Source organism: Podarcis filfolensis (genome assembly GCF_964270895.1).
Source record: "Podarcis filfolensis genome assembly, chromosome: 18".
Classification (NCBI taxonomy): Eukaryota; Metazoa; Chordata; class Lepidosauria; order Squamata; family Lacertidae; genus Podarcis; species Podarcis filfolensis.
In genome coordinates, this window is record NC_139622.1 from 9,963,359 (window position 1) to 9,978,501 (window position 15,143).

The following is a 15,143-nucleotide window of genomic DNA, read 5'->3' on the forward strand; positions in this document are numbered from 1 at the left end:
GCAGTTCCTCCTTCCTAAGTTTGGCGGTGGCAGCCAGGGAGGCAGCTGGGTCTCTGTGGCGCAATCGGCTAGCGCGTTCGGCTGTTAACCGAAAGGTTGGTGGTTCGAGCCCACCCAGGGACGCGGTGGGATGCTTGCCTTTTTTAAAAAATATATATATTCCTTTTAATTTTCTTTTTGCAAAAATAAAATAGCAATGCATGCTTCCGTTGCAAGCTGGGGCGCGCGAGATTGCATCAAGGGAGGTTGCTGGGAATATGGATTGGTGGATGGAAAACTAGGGAGGCTATAAAAAATATCTATATATCTGCAAGAAAGGGCAAGGGAGCCTCTGCCAGGAACCAAGATGGCCGCGCCGGCATCGAACCCGGAAGCAGTTATTCCAAGCACATTTTTAATTTTTATTTTGTCTGTTTCGTTTTTTATTCTTTATCATTTTCCTTTTCTCTCTCTTTTTTCTTTTTTTGTATTTTTCCTTCTGGACATTTGGATGCCCTGCTTAATTTTTGCTTTCTCTGTCATTTTTAAAAATGGAATGGATAAAAATAAAAATAAAAAACAACTTCCCCAAGCCAGTTTGTTACTATAGCTTGATTTCAAAGAGATGCTGTATTTCAAGCACATTTTTATTTTTATTTTGTCTTTTTCGTTTTTTTAATTATTTATCATTTTTCTTTTCTTTTTTGTATTTTTCCTTCTGGACATTTGGATGCCATGCTTAATTCTTGCTTAATTCTTGGAAGCGGTTGGAGGATGGATGGCGGCTAACAGATTGAGGTTGAATCCTGACAAGACAGAAGGGCTGTTTTGGGGGGACAGGGGGTGGGCAGGTGTGGAGGACTCCCTGGTCCTGAATGGGCTAACCGTGCCCCCGAAGGACCAGGTGTGCAGCCTGGGAGTCATTCTGGACTCACAGCTGTCCATGGAGGCGCAGGTCAAATTCGTGTCCAGGGCAGCTCCATCTGGTACGCAGGATGAGACCCTTCCTGCCCGCGGACTGTCTGGCCAGAGTGGTGCATGCTCTGGTTATCTCCCGCTTGGACTACTGCAATGCGCTCTCTGTGGGGCTGCCTTTGAAGGTGACCCGGAAACTGCAATTAATCCAGAATGCGACAGCTAGACTGGGGACTGGGAGCGGCCGCCGAGACCATATAACACCGGTTCTGAAAGACCTACATTGGCTCCCAGGACGTTTCCAAGCACAATTGAAAGTGTTGGGGCTGACCTTGAAAGCCCTAAATGGCCCAGTTTCCCTGAAGGAGCATCTCCACCCCCATCGTTCTGCCCGGACACTGAGGTCCAGCTCCGAGGGTCTTCTGGCGGTTCCCTCATTGCGAGAAGCAAAGCTACAGGGAACCAGGCAGAGGGCCTTCTCGGTAGTGGCGCCCGCCCTGTGGAACACCCTCCCACCAGATGTGAAGGAAATAAGCAGCTATCCTATCTTTAAAAGACATCTGAAGGCAGCCCTGTTCAGGGAAGTTTTTAATCTGTGATATTTTAGTGTATTTTTGGTTTCTATGGAAGCCGCCCAGAGTGGCTGGGGAAGCCCAGCCAGATGGGCGGGGTATAAACAATAAATTATTATTATTATTATTATTATTATTATTATTATTATTATTATTGCTTTCTCTGTCATTTTTAAAAATGCAACAGAAAATAAAAATAAAATAAAATAAAATAAAATAAACTTCCCTAAGCCAGTTACAGATAGGTAGCCGTGTTGGTCTGCCATAGTCAAAACAATTTTTTTTTCCCCCTTCCAGTAGCACCTTAAAGACCAACTAAGTTAGTTCTTGGTGTATCTGAAGAAGTGTGCATGCACACGAAAGCTCATACCAAGAACTAACTTAGTTGGTCTTTAAGGTGCTACTGGAAGGGGAAAAAAATTTTTTTTGTTTTCCCTAAGCCAGTTACTATACTGTATTTTGATTCCCAATAATGTATTTTTTGACCTTGAAAAGCCTGGAGCTATCCCTCCCCTTCGCCACTAGGTGGCAGCATCAGGAGCCGGAAGCGGAACCTTTGCAGGGCGGAACTGTGGCGCCGGCGGCGTCGGCTCCCCACCCGGAGCCCTTAGGGAGCAGCACCCGCCTGGCTCCGCCCAGGGAGGGAGAAGGTGGCTTGAAGGGCTGCAGAAATGGCGACTCTGGCAGGTGAGGGGGGGCTGGGCTGGGCTGGGGGGGTGGGGGTATATTTTGGGGGGGTGGGCTTCCCCTGCTGGCTGACCCCCCCCCAGGCCAGCAGGGGGGGCTTAAGGGACCAGGAACTCCCCCCTTCGAAGCTTTAAAGGTCAGCAGCCTCAGATATGCAGATGACACAACCTTGATGGCAAAAAGTGAGGAGGAATTAAAGAACCTCTTAATGAGGGTGAAAAAGGAGAGCGCAAAATATGGTCTGAAGCTCAACATCAAAAAAACAAAGATCATGGCCACTGGTCCCATCACCTCCTGGCAAATAGAAGGGGAAGAAATAGAGGCAGTGAGAGATTTCACTTTCTTGGGCTCCATGATCACTGCAGATGGTGACAGCAGTCACGAAATTAAAAGACGCTTGCTCCTTGGGTGAAAGGCGATGGCAAACCTAGACAGCATCTTAAAAAGCAGAGACATCACCTTGCCGACAAAGGTCCGTATAGTTCAAGCTATGGTTTTCCCAGTAGTGATGTACGGAAGTGAGAGCTGGACCATAAAGAAGGCTGATCGCCGGAGAATGGATGCTTTTGAATTCTGGTGCTGGAGGAGACTCTTGAGAATCCCATGGACTGCAAGAAGATCAAACCTCTCCATTCGGAAGGAAATCAGCCCTGAGTGCTCACTGGAAGGACAGATCCTGAAGCTGAGGCTCCAAGACTTTGGCCACCTCATGAGAAGAGAAGACTCCCTGGAAAAGACCCTGATGTTGGGAAAGATGGAGGGCACAAGGAGAAGGGGACGACGGAGGACGAGATGGTGGGACAGTGTTCTCGAAGCGGCGAGCATGAGTTTGACCAAACTGCGGGAGGCAGTGGAAGACAGGAGTGCCTGGCGTGCTCTGGTCCAGGGGGTCACGAAGAGTCGGACACGACTAAACGACTCAACAACAATGCGTCCGCCGTGTGGGGAGAACATGAATTCATTTATTTGACAGGTGGTGCACAACCCAGCTCTCAAAAGTGGACTGCAATTGAAATCAAAATATCCATTTCAATGCAAGAAATAGTATAAATCGCCAGTAAAAACCCACAGCAATTGCAGTTGAAGAATTAGGACCGGAAGATGTTTCTTTTTCTTTTTCGTCTTCTTCTTCTTCTTGTTGTTACATTTATTTCTCGTCGCTTATATCCTCCAAAAAGCTTGAGGTGGCGTAAATAGTTCCCCCCACCCCCTCCCGTTTCGTTCCTCACAACAACCTCGTGAGGTAGGCTAGGCTGAGAAACAGTGACTGCACCCCAAGTCGCCCAGTGAGTGGGAGGATTTGAACCCAGTTCCCGCAGGTTGAAGCAGCCGCTTAAGCCATGTAAAAGGGTTTTCTTGGAGGGAGGGGCGGAGAGAGGAAAAACTCCGGGGGCCTCATTTAAAGAAAACATGTCTCCCAGATGCTTTGCGCTGATTTTAGAGGGTAGGGGTCTGCACCCAGAAAAGACATCTGGGCTGTGGCCCCCAGATCTCAGAAGAGCAGGGAGGGAGGTTAACAAAGAGCATACTCTGTTATGAGTCTTGGTAATATGAGCCTTATGCTAGGAAGCTGAAGATGGTCCCTCGGGTGACTGGAAAGTGGCGGGGATGTTGTCGGGCAAAGGCAAGTGGAACAGGTGCTCAGGCACAGCGCCCGGGGGCTGGATCTGTCCCTTAATTGCCGCAGTTGGCCTGTTTGCAGCATTCGGAGTTCCAGCAAGCATAGGACGATGCCTTATGCTCCCTCCGAACAAAAATGGTAGAATTGTATTTATTATTATTGAATGAATGAATGAACTTTATTACGGTCACAGACCAGGATAAAAAAACAAAACAAAAACATATAAATATAATAGCAGTTAGGATTTATTTTTATTTTATTTTTTAACCGATAATTGTTAGAGCAAATAAGGGCAAAGAAACAAGCATAGGATAAAACATCTGAATAAAATACAAGATTAAACACGGATAATGGATGGGTAAAAACTGATAATTAAAACAGATAAGAACTAAAAACAAATAAAAACACACAGTTAAAACAACTGTAAGAGGCTGGAGAGTAGAGGCCTCTGAAATAGAGGACCCTCACAGCGTTAGAAACTGATGTGCAAATATGGTTAAAACAGACAATTAAAACAATGTACAGCAATAAATTTAGAAACAATGTACAACAACAAACTATCCCAGGGAGTTGACTCGGAGTCACCCATGGAACCGAGTTTGGGGATTTATTATTATTATTATTATTAAACTTTATTTGCACATTAAGTGTTACACATTATGAACCACATTATTCTATTATATAAATCTACACAAAAAGAAAAGAAAAGACAAAAACAAAAAAATGCAAACGAAAAAGTCTTATCAAAAACATACAGTTATTTAAGAAATACAAACCATCATCCATGATATTCTAAACACATATTTCCAGTGAGAGATCCTTTTATCTTGACCTTACCTTTTTCTCCTCGCAACTCTCACTTTCTAATCTGTACCTAATCTCTGGTTTTATTCCCTGATTTATTTGATGACTTCCTTCTACCTCTGTGCGGTTCCTAATTTCTCATCTGTTAAAGTCTCTGTGTCCATTTTTAGCTCTGCGAAAAGCCATTTGTATTATCTCTGTGGAATTTAATCTATGCTCAACCGCTGTGGTTTTATTTCCAGCTTCCCGTGTCGCCCTGCGTGGCCTGTCCCTTTGGAGGTAAGCATGCCTGGGGCAATTCTCACTCTCTTAGAGAACACTGAGCCCAATTGTTTGATTATTTTGGCTCTTTAAAGCTAAAGGGACCCCTGACCTTTAGGGGGTTGCGGAGCTCATCTCGCTTTACTGGCCGAGGGAGCCGGCATCCGGCTTCCGGGTCATGTGGTGAACCAGAGCAGCGCACGGAAACGCCATTTACCTTCCCGCCGGAGCGGTACCTATTTATCTACTTGCACTTTGACGTGCTTTCGAACTGCTAGGTTGGCAGGAGCAGGGACCGAGCAACGGGAGCTCACCCCATCATGGGGATTCGAACCTCCAACCTTCTGATCGGCAAGCCCTAGGCTCTGTGGTTTAACCCACAGCGCCACCTGTGTCCCTCTGCCCCACTAAAGGAGGATGGTATTGAAACTTTGGGTGGGGTGCTGATTTTGAATGCTGTGCACGATCCCCGCTTTGACACCCGTGACTTCTCGCTTTCCCCGAACAGGCCACTCGCGGCGTCCGCGGCACGCGCTCGCTCACTCCATCAGACGCCCGTGACGGACAGCACAGACAGGTAGGCCGAACCCCAAATACCCCCCTCTTTGCTGGGCAGCCAGGGGGGATTCCGTGGGGCAGGCGGAAAGGAGCTTTGAGAGCCGCCGTGGGGTAGCCATAAACCGGGGAGACCTCGCTTCCGATCGCCTCTCCTTGAGCCGGTTGCCCACCTCTCAGCTTAGCCTGCCTCATAGAATTGGAGCATTGGAAGGGGGACCCAGGGTCATCCAGCCAAACCCCCGGCAATACAGGGGTTGCGGCGAAAGAATCCCTGACTGATGGCCTTCCAACCTCTGCTTAAAAAGCTCTGAGGACCTTCCCAAGGGAGACTGGTCTGTTATCAAACAGCTCTTACAGTTTGATAGGGCCCTAAGGAAGTTAGATTGGCTTCAACCAGAGCCAGGGCCTTTTCAACACTGGCTCCAGCCTGGTGGAACGCTCTGCCTCATGAAACCAGGGCCCTGCAGGATCTGATTTCTTTCCGCAGGGCCTGTAAGACAGGGTTTTTCTGCCTGGCCTTTGGCTTGGAGCCAATTTGATTCCCTCCCTCTTTTTCTTTTTTTCTTTTCCTTCTCCTCCTGCGATGAGGCTACATTTCAATATTTTAATGTTTCAATATTTTAATGTTGTATTTTAATTTTGTTTTTAAGTTATAATCATTCAACTTGTTTTTATTATTGCTTGTAAGCCGCCCTGAGCCCGGCCTTGGCTGGGGAGGGCGGGATATAAATAAAAATTATTATTATTATTATTATTATTATTATTATTATTATTATTATTACCACTAGAAAGTTTGAATCCGTTGGTTCGGGTCCTTGCTGGCTCCATCTCCCATGCGACAACTGCCCTTCCAATATTTGATGATGGATCTCATATCTCATACGCTTCTCTAAGATTATTTACCGTATATTTTGCTGTATAAGACTCACTTTTTCCCTCCTAAAAAGTAAGGGGAAATGTGTGTGCGTCTTATGGAGCGAATGCAGGCTGCGCAGCTATCCCAGAAGCCGGAACAGCAAGAGGGATTGCTGCTTTCACTGTCCAGCGATCCCTCTTGCTGTCCTGGCTTCTGAGATTCAGAATATTTTTTTTCTTGTTTTCCTCCTCCCAAAACTAGGTGCGTCTTGTGGTCTGGTGCATCTTATAGAGCAAAAAATACGGTGTATCTGCTTTCCACACATGTAGGTCTCAAAACGACCCCCAGCAACGATAACATATAAGCAATTTAAAACTCACACATTTTTAACCACCAAGAATTTTATATCTCCACCCGAAAACATCTGAGATCCATCCAGGGCAAAGGCCACTGGGAATAAAACAGTTTGACCGGACATCTGAAACTCCAGTAGGGATGGGAGTCTCCTTGTTGGACTCTCTGCCTAACTTGTCCCTACCTAATTTCTTGTGGGAGGGAGTTCCATAGGCCTGTGCAGCCGATACCGGAATTTGCACCCAGCTCTTGTTCATGCGGGACTCCAGTCAGAAACCAGCAAGGTTGGAGCGATAACAAGAGCCATGAAACTGGGTTCTAAGGGGGTCGTCTAGCCCGAACCCCTGCGATTCCTCAGCAGGGAATGGTGCCCTGATGCTATCCTTTCCTCCGTAGTTCTGCTCAGCTTCAGCAGAAGAGCGCCAGCACCGTCGTTCAGAAGAAGTCGTACCTTCCTAGCAGCCGGGGGGAGTACGTCATCACCAAGCTAGACGACTTGGTCAATTGGGCTCGGAGGGTGAGTGGCACCTTTGCGAGAATTATTATTATTATTATTAAAGGTAAAGGGACCCCTGACCATTAGGTCCAGTCGTGGCCGACTCTGGGGTTGCGGCGCTCAACTTGCTTTATTGGCCGAGGGAGCCGGCGTACAGCTTCTGGGTCATGTGGCCAGCAGGACTGAGCCGCTTCTGGCGAACCAGAGCAGCGCACGGAAACGCCGTTTACCTTCCCGCCGGAGTGGTGCCTATTTATCTACTTGCGCTGGTGTGCTTTCGAACTGCTAGGTGGGCAGGAGCAGGGACCGAGCAACGGGAGCTCACCCCGTCATTGCGGGGATTCAAACTGCCAACCTTCTGATCTGCAAGCACTAGGCTCTGTGGTTTAACCCACGCCCCTATTATTATTATTTTGTTTAATTGCTGCTAGAGACTTAGTTCATCCTGCCCTTAACATCTCCTGCAGGCCCTCAAGCCTTATATACCTGTGTTTTACCCCGAGCCACACTTGACCTTTCACTTTCCCAAACGCGGAAGCCGCAAAAACAAAAACGCAAAATAAAATGGCAAAAACAGACAGACCTCAGCGTAACACTCAAAACGGAGCACGTTCGGCTTCCGAAAAATCTTCGCAAACACTTACTTCCGGGTTTGCTAGTGTTTGGGTTCCAAGTTGTTTGTGAACCAAGGTGTTTGAGAACCAAGGTACCACTGTATTAGCACCTACAATTCCTAATAGAAAAGCCTCAAGTTCTTAAAATAAAAGCTAGTGGCTCATAAGGACGCGGGTGGCGCTGTGGGTTAAACCACAGAGCCTAGGACTTGCCGATCAGAAGGTCGGCGGTTTGAATCCTGGCGACGGGGTGAGCTCCCGTTGCTCGGTCCCTGCTCCTGCCAACCTAGCAGTTCGAAAGCACACCAGTGCAAGTAGATAAATAGGTACCACTCCGGCGGGAAGGTAAACGGCGTTTCCATGCGCTGCTCTGGTTCGCCAGAAGCAGCATAGTCCTGCTGGCCACATGACCCGGAAGCTGTACGCCGGCTCCCTCGGCCAGTAAAGCGAGATGAGCGCCGCAACCCCAGAGTCGGCCACGACTGGACCTAACGGTCAGGGGTCCCTTTACCTAGTGGCTCATATCTCAGTGCTGAGCGTCTCCTCTCTGCCTGCAGAGCTCCTTGTGGCCGATGACCTTCGGCTTGGCTTGCTGCGCCGTCGAGATGATGCACATGGCCGCCCCCCGCTACGACATGGACCGCTTCGGGGTGGTCTTCCGAGCCAGTCCCCGCCAAGCTGACGTCATGATCGTGGCGGGAACACTCACCAATAAGATGGCGCCCGCCCTCCGGAAGGTAGGCTGGGTGTAATCCGAGAGGCGGCCCTTTCAGGGACGATGGGAGACGTTGGTTTGACCCGAGGGCCGTATTCGCTTCCGGGGGGCCGCCTGCCGGCAGAGGGCAGGGCCAAAGGCGAAATGTTTTAAACAATTTAAAATTTTGGTTCCTCTTGTTTTGCTTCTGTTGGGGTTGGTAAAATGTTTAGCTGGGGGTGGTGGTTATATTAACTTGGGCATAACTGTAAACATTATTATTATTATTATTATTAATATTATTATTACAGTGGTACCTCAGGTTAATTACTTAATTCGCTCTGGAGGTCCGTTCTTAACTTGAAACTGTTCTTAACCTGAAGCACCACTTTAGCTAATGGGGCCTCCTGCTGCTGCTGCCGGAGCACAATTTCTGTTCTCATTCTGAAGCAAAGTTCTTAACCTGAAGCAATATTTCTGGGTTAATGGAGTCTGTAACCTGAAGCGTATGTAACCTGAAGTGTATGTAACCCGAGTTACCACTGTATTATTATTATTTCTGTCGCCCGCCCATCTGGCTGGGTTTCCCCAGCCACTCTGGGCAGCTTACAGCATATATAAAAACATAATAAAGCAAACATTTAAAAAACTGATTATCTTATACAGATTGTAAATAAACCAAAAAAACAAAGAAACTGATAATAATGATGGCCCCCCGCAAGGGAACACAGCCCTCGGGCAGAGTACAAAGTTTTAAAGGGCAGAAGCAATTATTATTATTATTAGTTTCTATTGATTTATTGGTTTGTTTATAATCTGTACAGTCGTACCTTTGATATCCTGTGACATTTTTAATGTGTGTGTTTTTGGCGGCGGGGGGGGGGGGCGTTGTTGCTGTTTTAACAATTTATTTTGCGCTTCTATCTTGTGTTTCCACCCTGTGTGCCACCCTGAGATTGTAGGATGAAGGGCGGTGTACACATTCAATAAATAAAAATAAACTTACTGAGCTTTGCAGATCCAGGTCTCTGCAACTCATTTTGACTCCAGAATGCAAAACCCGTCATCTTTGTTTCGACAGGTGTATGACCAGATGCCCGAGCCACGCTACGTAGTCTCCATGGGGAGGTAAAGAAAAATGGAAATATTTCTTTCCTATTGTGGTCGGGGAAAGTGGGTGTACTTTGTAATCATTTTTCAAGCTTATAACCTCCATTCATCTCCCTGCCGCTGGTTGTCGCCCGTGATTTGAACTCTAGGCTCTGACGTGCTTTTGCTGCTGTCTCTACTGAATCTTTCCTCCTCCTGCAAACCGCACTCCCTGACGTTTCCGTGGAGGTGGAAACGTTTAAACTGACATATCCCAAAATCATGGGACGCGGGTGGCGCTGCAGATTAAACCACAGAGCCTAGGACTTGCTGATCAGAAGGTCAGCGGTTCGAATCCCTGCAACGGGGTGAGCTCCCGTTGCTCGGTCCCTGCTCCTGCCAACCTAGCAGTTCGAAAGCACGTCAAAGTGCAAGTAGATCAATAGGTACCGCTCTGGCGGGAAGGTAAACGGCATTTCCATGCGCTGCTCTGGTTCGCCAGAGGCGGCTTAGTCCTGCTGGCCACATGACCCGGAAGCTGTACGCCGGCTCCCTCGGCCAGTAAAGCGAGATGAGCGCCGCAACCCCAGAGTAGGTCACGACTGGACCTAATGGTCAGGGGTCCCTTTACCTTTACCTTTTATCCCAAAATCAGTAGTACCACCTCTTGGGGGGGGGGGGCGGCTAGGGGTGCAAATCAGATTTCGAAAAGCTGGCATCACGGGATAAAAGTTCATCCGTTTGGTTGAAATAATCAAATTTAAATAGTTTAAATTGGATTTTGAACATGTGCAATCAACCATTTCTGTCTGGAATTTCATCGCACTGTTATCGTCCTTTGTGGGCTGTGCAAACTGCTATTCCAAATAACGTTTTTTAATAGGGTCGGGAGCACTGAGGGCGAGTTTGCGACACCAAAAAGATGGCTTAAATAGTGAATAATAGGTTGGCTAAAACATTGGACTGCCCTCTATTGGTTTTTTGTCCTGTTATTTTTCAGCTGTGCTAACGGTGGCGGCTACTACCATTACTCTTACTCGGTGGTTCGTGGCTGTGACCGGATCGTGCCGGTGGACATCTATGTCCCAGGTAAACAAGACGACGTGCGTCACTGGGGGTTGGGCTAGATGACCGTTGAGGGACCTTTCCAACGCTACAGTTCTCCGATTTTGCTAGCTGCCTCTCCTTGGCTGCTCTTCCCCAGCCTGCGGCCGCTTCAGACTCCCGTCAGCCCAGGACACGGAGTCCAAAGTGGCTGGTGATGGCTTTGGACTTGAGATCTGGCCTCCTTGCAGAGTTGTTTTGGACTCACAGCGATCCATGGAGGCGCAGGTCCATTCTGGTGGATCGGGCCCATCCAGCATGGGTGGCCAACAAGATTCCCCCAAGGAAAGCCCACAAGCATGTTCCGAGCCCCAGAACAACTCTCTCCCTCTGTGGTTTGTAGCAACTGATGTTCAGAAGCATTCACAGCTGTCCATGGAGGGGCAAGTCCATTCTGTGTCCAGTGCAGCTGTCTACCAGCTCCGTCTGGTATGCAGGATGAGACCCTCCCTGCCTGTAGACTGTCTGGCCAGAGTGGTCCATGCTCTGGTTATCTCCTGCTTGGACTACTGCCATGCGCTCTACGTGGGGCTGCCTTTGAAGGTGACCCGGAAACTGCAACTAATCCAGAATGCAGCAGCTAGACTGGGGACTGGGAGCGGCCGCCGAGACCATATAACACCGGTCCTGAAAGACCTACATTGGCTCCCAGGACGTTTCCGAGCACAATTCAGAATGTTGGTGCTGACCATTAAAGCCCTAAACGGCCCAGTATCCCTGGAGGAGCATCTCCACCCCCCATCGTCCACCCCGGACACCGGGGTCCAGCTCCGAGGGCCTTCTGGCAGTTCCCTCCCTGCGAGTTGTGAGGTTTCAGTGGTACCTCGGGTGTTAACCTTAATTCGTTCCGGAGTTCCGTTCTTAACCTGAAACTGTTCTTAACCTGAAGCACCACTTTAGCTAATGGGGCCTCCTGCCGCCGCCGTGCAATTTCTCTTCTCATCCTGAAGCAAAGTTCTTAACCCGAGGTACTATTTCTGGGTTAGCGGAGTCTGTAACCTGAAGCGTCTGTAACCTGAAGCATATGTAACCCGAGGTACCACTGTACAGGGAACCTGACAGAGGGCCTTCTCGGTGGTGGTGCCCGCCCTGTGGAACGCCCTCCCATGAGATGTCAAGGAAATAAACAACTATCTGACTTTTAGAAGACATCTGAAGGCAGCCCTGTTTAGGGAGGTTTTTCATCATCATCAACCTTTTATTCGACCGTCAGTCAGAAAAAAGTACATTTGTCAATACACAGTTAAAACATCCAGGAAGATTTTAGAACTTAGCCAACACTAAAATGGGCTAAACAGATAGCCCCTTATCAGTACAGTCAATTATAGTCTTGCGACGCTTAAAAGCTAAAAAAAGAAATTTGGCCACCAAGGAAGGTATAGCTCTAGTGACATTATTCAGCAAGTGTAAAACCTGGTTTTCTCCGGGTAGGAAGCTAAATTGACATAGGTGTGGGTCTATAAAATTTTGTCTAAGCTCTGCATAAGAAGGGCAAGTCAAGAGAATGTGTTCGGTAGACTCAACCACACCCATGGCGCAATGACAGGTTCTCTGGGCGTATGGTACTCCCCTGTACCTTCCCCACAATATCGCAGAGTCAAGGACATTTAATCTAGCCGCTGTAAGAAGTCTGCGGTATTCAACATAGTGAATTTCTGCAAGGTAGGGGGCTGGTATGGTCCGATAAATCTGGTCCCCTAGGAACATCCCTGGTTTTACCAGGGCTATGTCCTCTTGTCTGGCAATGTCACTCAGTCTCCGGGAGATCACAGCTCTAGCTTGATTGTATGTCATCGACTCAAAGTAAAGGTGAGACAATCCGCAGGATTGAACCTCGTTAATGACCAGGGAGGTTTTTATTGTTTGATGTTTCATAATTTGCTGGGAGCCACCCAGAGTGGCCGGGGCAACCCAGTCCGATGTGCTGCGTATACAAAACAGATCATTATTGCTCTTGTTATCCCTTAGGGGCTTGGGCTCCGGATACTTTCCAACTTTACGATTCTATTATCATTATGCCATACAAGGGGTGGGAAAGGAGGTTCCGGCCTGGACAACTGCCTTGCCTCTGCCCTGTGATGGTCTGACTGCGAACCCCCTTCTTCGCAGGTTGCCCCCCAACAGCCGAAGCTCTCCTCTACGGGATCCTGCAACTTCAGCGCAAGATCAAGCGGGAAAAACGACTCCAGATTTGGTACCGGAAGTAGCAACGGCACGTCGGCTGGCGGGCCCGAAAACGACAGTGGCGCACGTGGTTTAGCGCATTTTGCACACGGCTTTCTCTACAAATTTGCAATTATATAGAGAGATAAACAGAGTACATTGGTTTGGTGGCCTGTCTCTTTTAACAGAATAATCAAGGGTTTCTCGCAGGGAGGGAACCGCCAGAAGGCCCTCGGAGCTGGACCTCAGTGTCCGGGCTGGACGATGGGGGTGGAGACGCTCCTTCAGGGATACTGGGCCGTTTAGGGCTTTAAAGGTCAGCACCAACACTTTGAATTGTGCTTGGAAACGTACTGGGAGCCAATGTAGGTCTTTCAGGACTGCTGTTATATGTACTGCAAAAGCACCCAGGTTTTGAGATTCAAAAGGATCAGGAAAGACATCTCGCTTCCCGCCCCCCTTCTCCTCCCTCAACCAATAAATAAATAAATTGATATGGGCATTTGTGCCTTATATTTCCCTGCCAAAATGCAGAATTTGGAATTAAATTTGTGGCTGGGGAGGAGATCGAGTGAACATTTATTCTTTATAGCCTGCCCATCTGGCTGGGTTTACCTAACCACTCTGGGCGGCTCCCAACAGAATAATAATAATAAGAAAGCGATAAAACATCAGGCATTAAAAACATTAAAAACACAATAAAGCATCAAACATTAAAAGCTTCCTTAAACAGGGCTGCCTTCAGATGTCTTCTTAAAGTCAGATAGTTGATTATTTCCTTGACATCTGATGGGAGGGAGTTCCACAGGGCGGGCGCCACCACCGAGAAGGCCCTCTGCCTGGTTCCCTGTAACCTCACTTCTCACAGGGAGGGAACCGCCAGAAGGCCCTCGGAGCTGGACCTCAGTGGGGGGTGGATACACTCCTTCGGATATACTGGGCTATTTAGGGCTTTAAAGATCAGCACTAACACTTTGAATTGTGCTCGGAAATGTACTGGGAGCCAATGTAGGTCTTTCAGGACCGGTGTTATGTGGTCTCGGCAGCCATTCCCAGTCCCCAGTCTAGCTGCCACATTCTGGATTAGTTGTAGTTTCTGGGTCACCTTCCAAGGTTTGAGGCATACAGTGGTACCTCGGGTTAAGTACTTAATTCGTTCCGGAGGTCCGTTCTTAGCCTGAAACTGTTCTTAACCTGAAGCACCACTTTAGCTAATGGGGCCTCCTGCTGCTGCCACGCCGCCGGAGCACGATTTCTGTTCTCATCCTGAAGCAAAGTTCTTAACCTGAAGCACTATTTCTGGGTTAGCAGAGTCTGTAACCTGAAGCGTATGTAACCTGAGGTACCACTGTATTACCATCATGAGGGCTACCAGCATGAGGCAGTGGAAGACAGGAGTGCCTGGCGTGCTCTGGTCCAGGGGGTCACGAAGTGTCGGACATGACTAAATAACACCATCATGGGGACTAGAAGCTTTTCTTTTTAAAAGCAGAAGTTGAGGTTCTAGGAACGCTAACGCACACACAGACACACAAGCGCACCCCATTCACACATTTTGCAACTGGTGGCTTTGGGCCAGTCGCTAGCTCTCTGCCTAACCCAATTCTCAGGGTTGTTGTGAAGAATCAATGAGGGAGAAAAGAACTAAGCACACCGACTCGAGCTCCTTTGGTGGGATATAAATGTGAAACTGATAGCAAGAGCAGGATGTGACCCAGCATTGTGCGGGTCGACTTTCGGAAGGCAGCCTGTTTGCTCAGGGGATAAACGTTTGTGCTTTGGAGGCAGGAACCCCCGGTTCAAACTCTGGTTAAAAAAGGTAAAGGGACCCCTGACCGTTAGGTCCAGTCGTGACCGACTCTGGGGTTGTGGCGCTCATCTCGCTTTATTGGCTGAGGGAGCCGGCGTACAGCTTCTGGGTCATGTGGCCAGCAGGACTAAGCCGCTTCTGGCGAACCAGAGCAGCGCACGGAAACGCCGTTTACCTTCCTGCCGGAGTGGTACCTATTTATCTACTTGCACTCTGAGGTGCTTTCGAACTGCTAGGTTGGCAGGAGCAGGGACTGAGCAACGGGAGCTCACCCCGTCGGGATTCGAACCGCCGACCTTCTGATCGGCAAGTCCTAGGCTCTGTGCTTTAAGGCAGGTGTAAAAAAGACCTCTGTTTGGAGAGCTGCTGCCAGACAGAGTGGTCATCAGCAGGCTGCATGGACCAATCGCCTGCCTTTAGAGCAGGGGTCGGCAAGGTTTATCTTGCGTGGGCCAGATCGGTCCCAGCCGCAATTTCCGGCGTCTGCGCAGACGCAATTTCCAGCACCGCAGAAGCGAGTCCCCGCACCGCGCTGTGCTGGTTTAGCGCAGCGCACAAGCGGGCAG

General features: G+C 48.6%; 1 protein-coding gene across 2 annotated transcripts; it reads left to right on the forward strand.

Annotated features, from left to right (window-relative positions):
- The first annotated feature begins 2,037 nt into the window (after window positions 1-2,037).
- On the forward strand, window positions 2,038-12,931 carry NDUFS7 (NADH:ubiquinone oxidoreductase core subunit S7). Of its 2 annotated transcripts, XM_083594931.1 has the most exons (8): window positions 2,038-2,153; window positions 4,821-4,857; window positions 5,348-5,416; window positions 7,004-7,124; window positions 8,275-8,454; window positions 9,493-9,539; window positions 10,501-10,589; window positions 12,714-12,931. In XM_083594931.1, exons 1-8 carry the CDS (start codon window positions 2,138-2,140, stop codon window positions 12,809-12,811), a joined length of 657 nt encoding a protein of 218 aa, XP_083451057.1. In that variant the 5' UTR covers window positions 2,038-2,137; the 3' UTR covers window positions 12,812-12,931. The 2 variants fall into 2 exon arrangements, with proteins under 2 accessions (XP_083451057.1, XP_083451058.1); XM_083594932.1 differs by lacking the exon at window positions 5,348-5,416.
- The last annotated feature ends 2,212 nt before the right edge of the window (window positions 12,932-15,143 follow it).

Bases quoted from the DNA above. Each gene is read 5' to 3' on its own strand.
- NDUFS7 (XM_083594931.1), top strand. The intron at 4,858-5,347 runs GTAAGCATGCCT...TTCCCCGAACAG, and splicing joins CGTGGCCTGTCCCTTTGGAG to GCCACTCGCGGCGTCCGCGG. The intron at 9,540-10,500 runs GTAAAGAAAAAT...GTTATTTTTCAG, and splicing joins TACGTAGTCTCCATGGGGAG to CTGTGCTAACGGTGGCGGCT.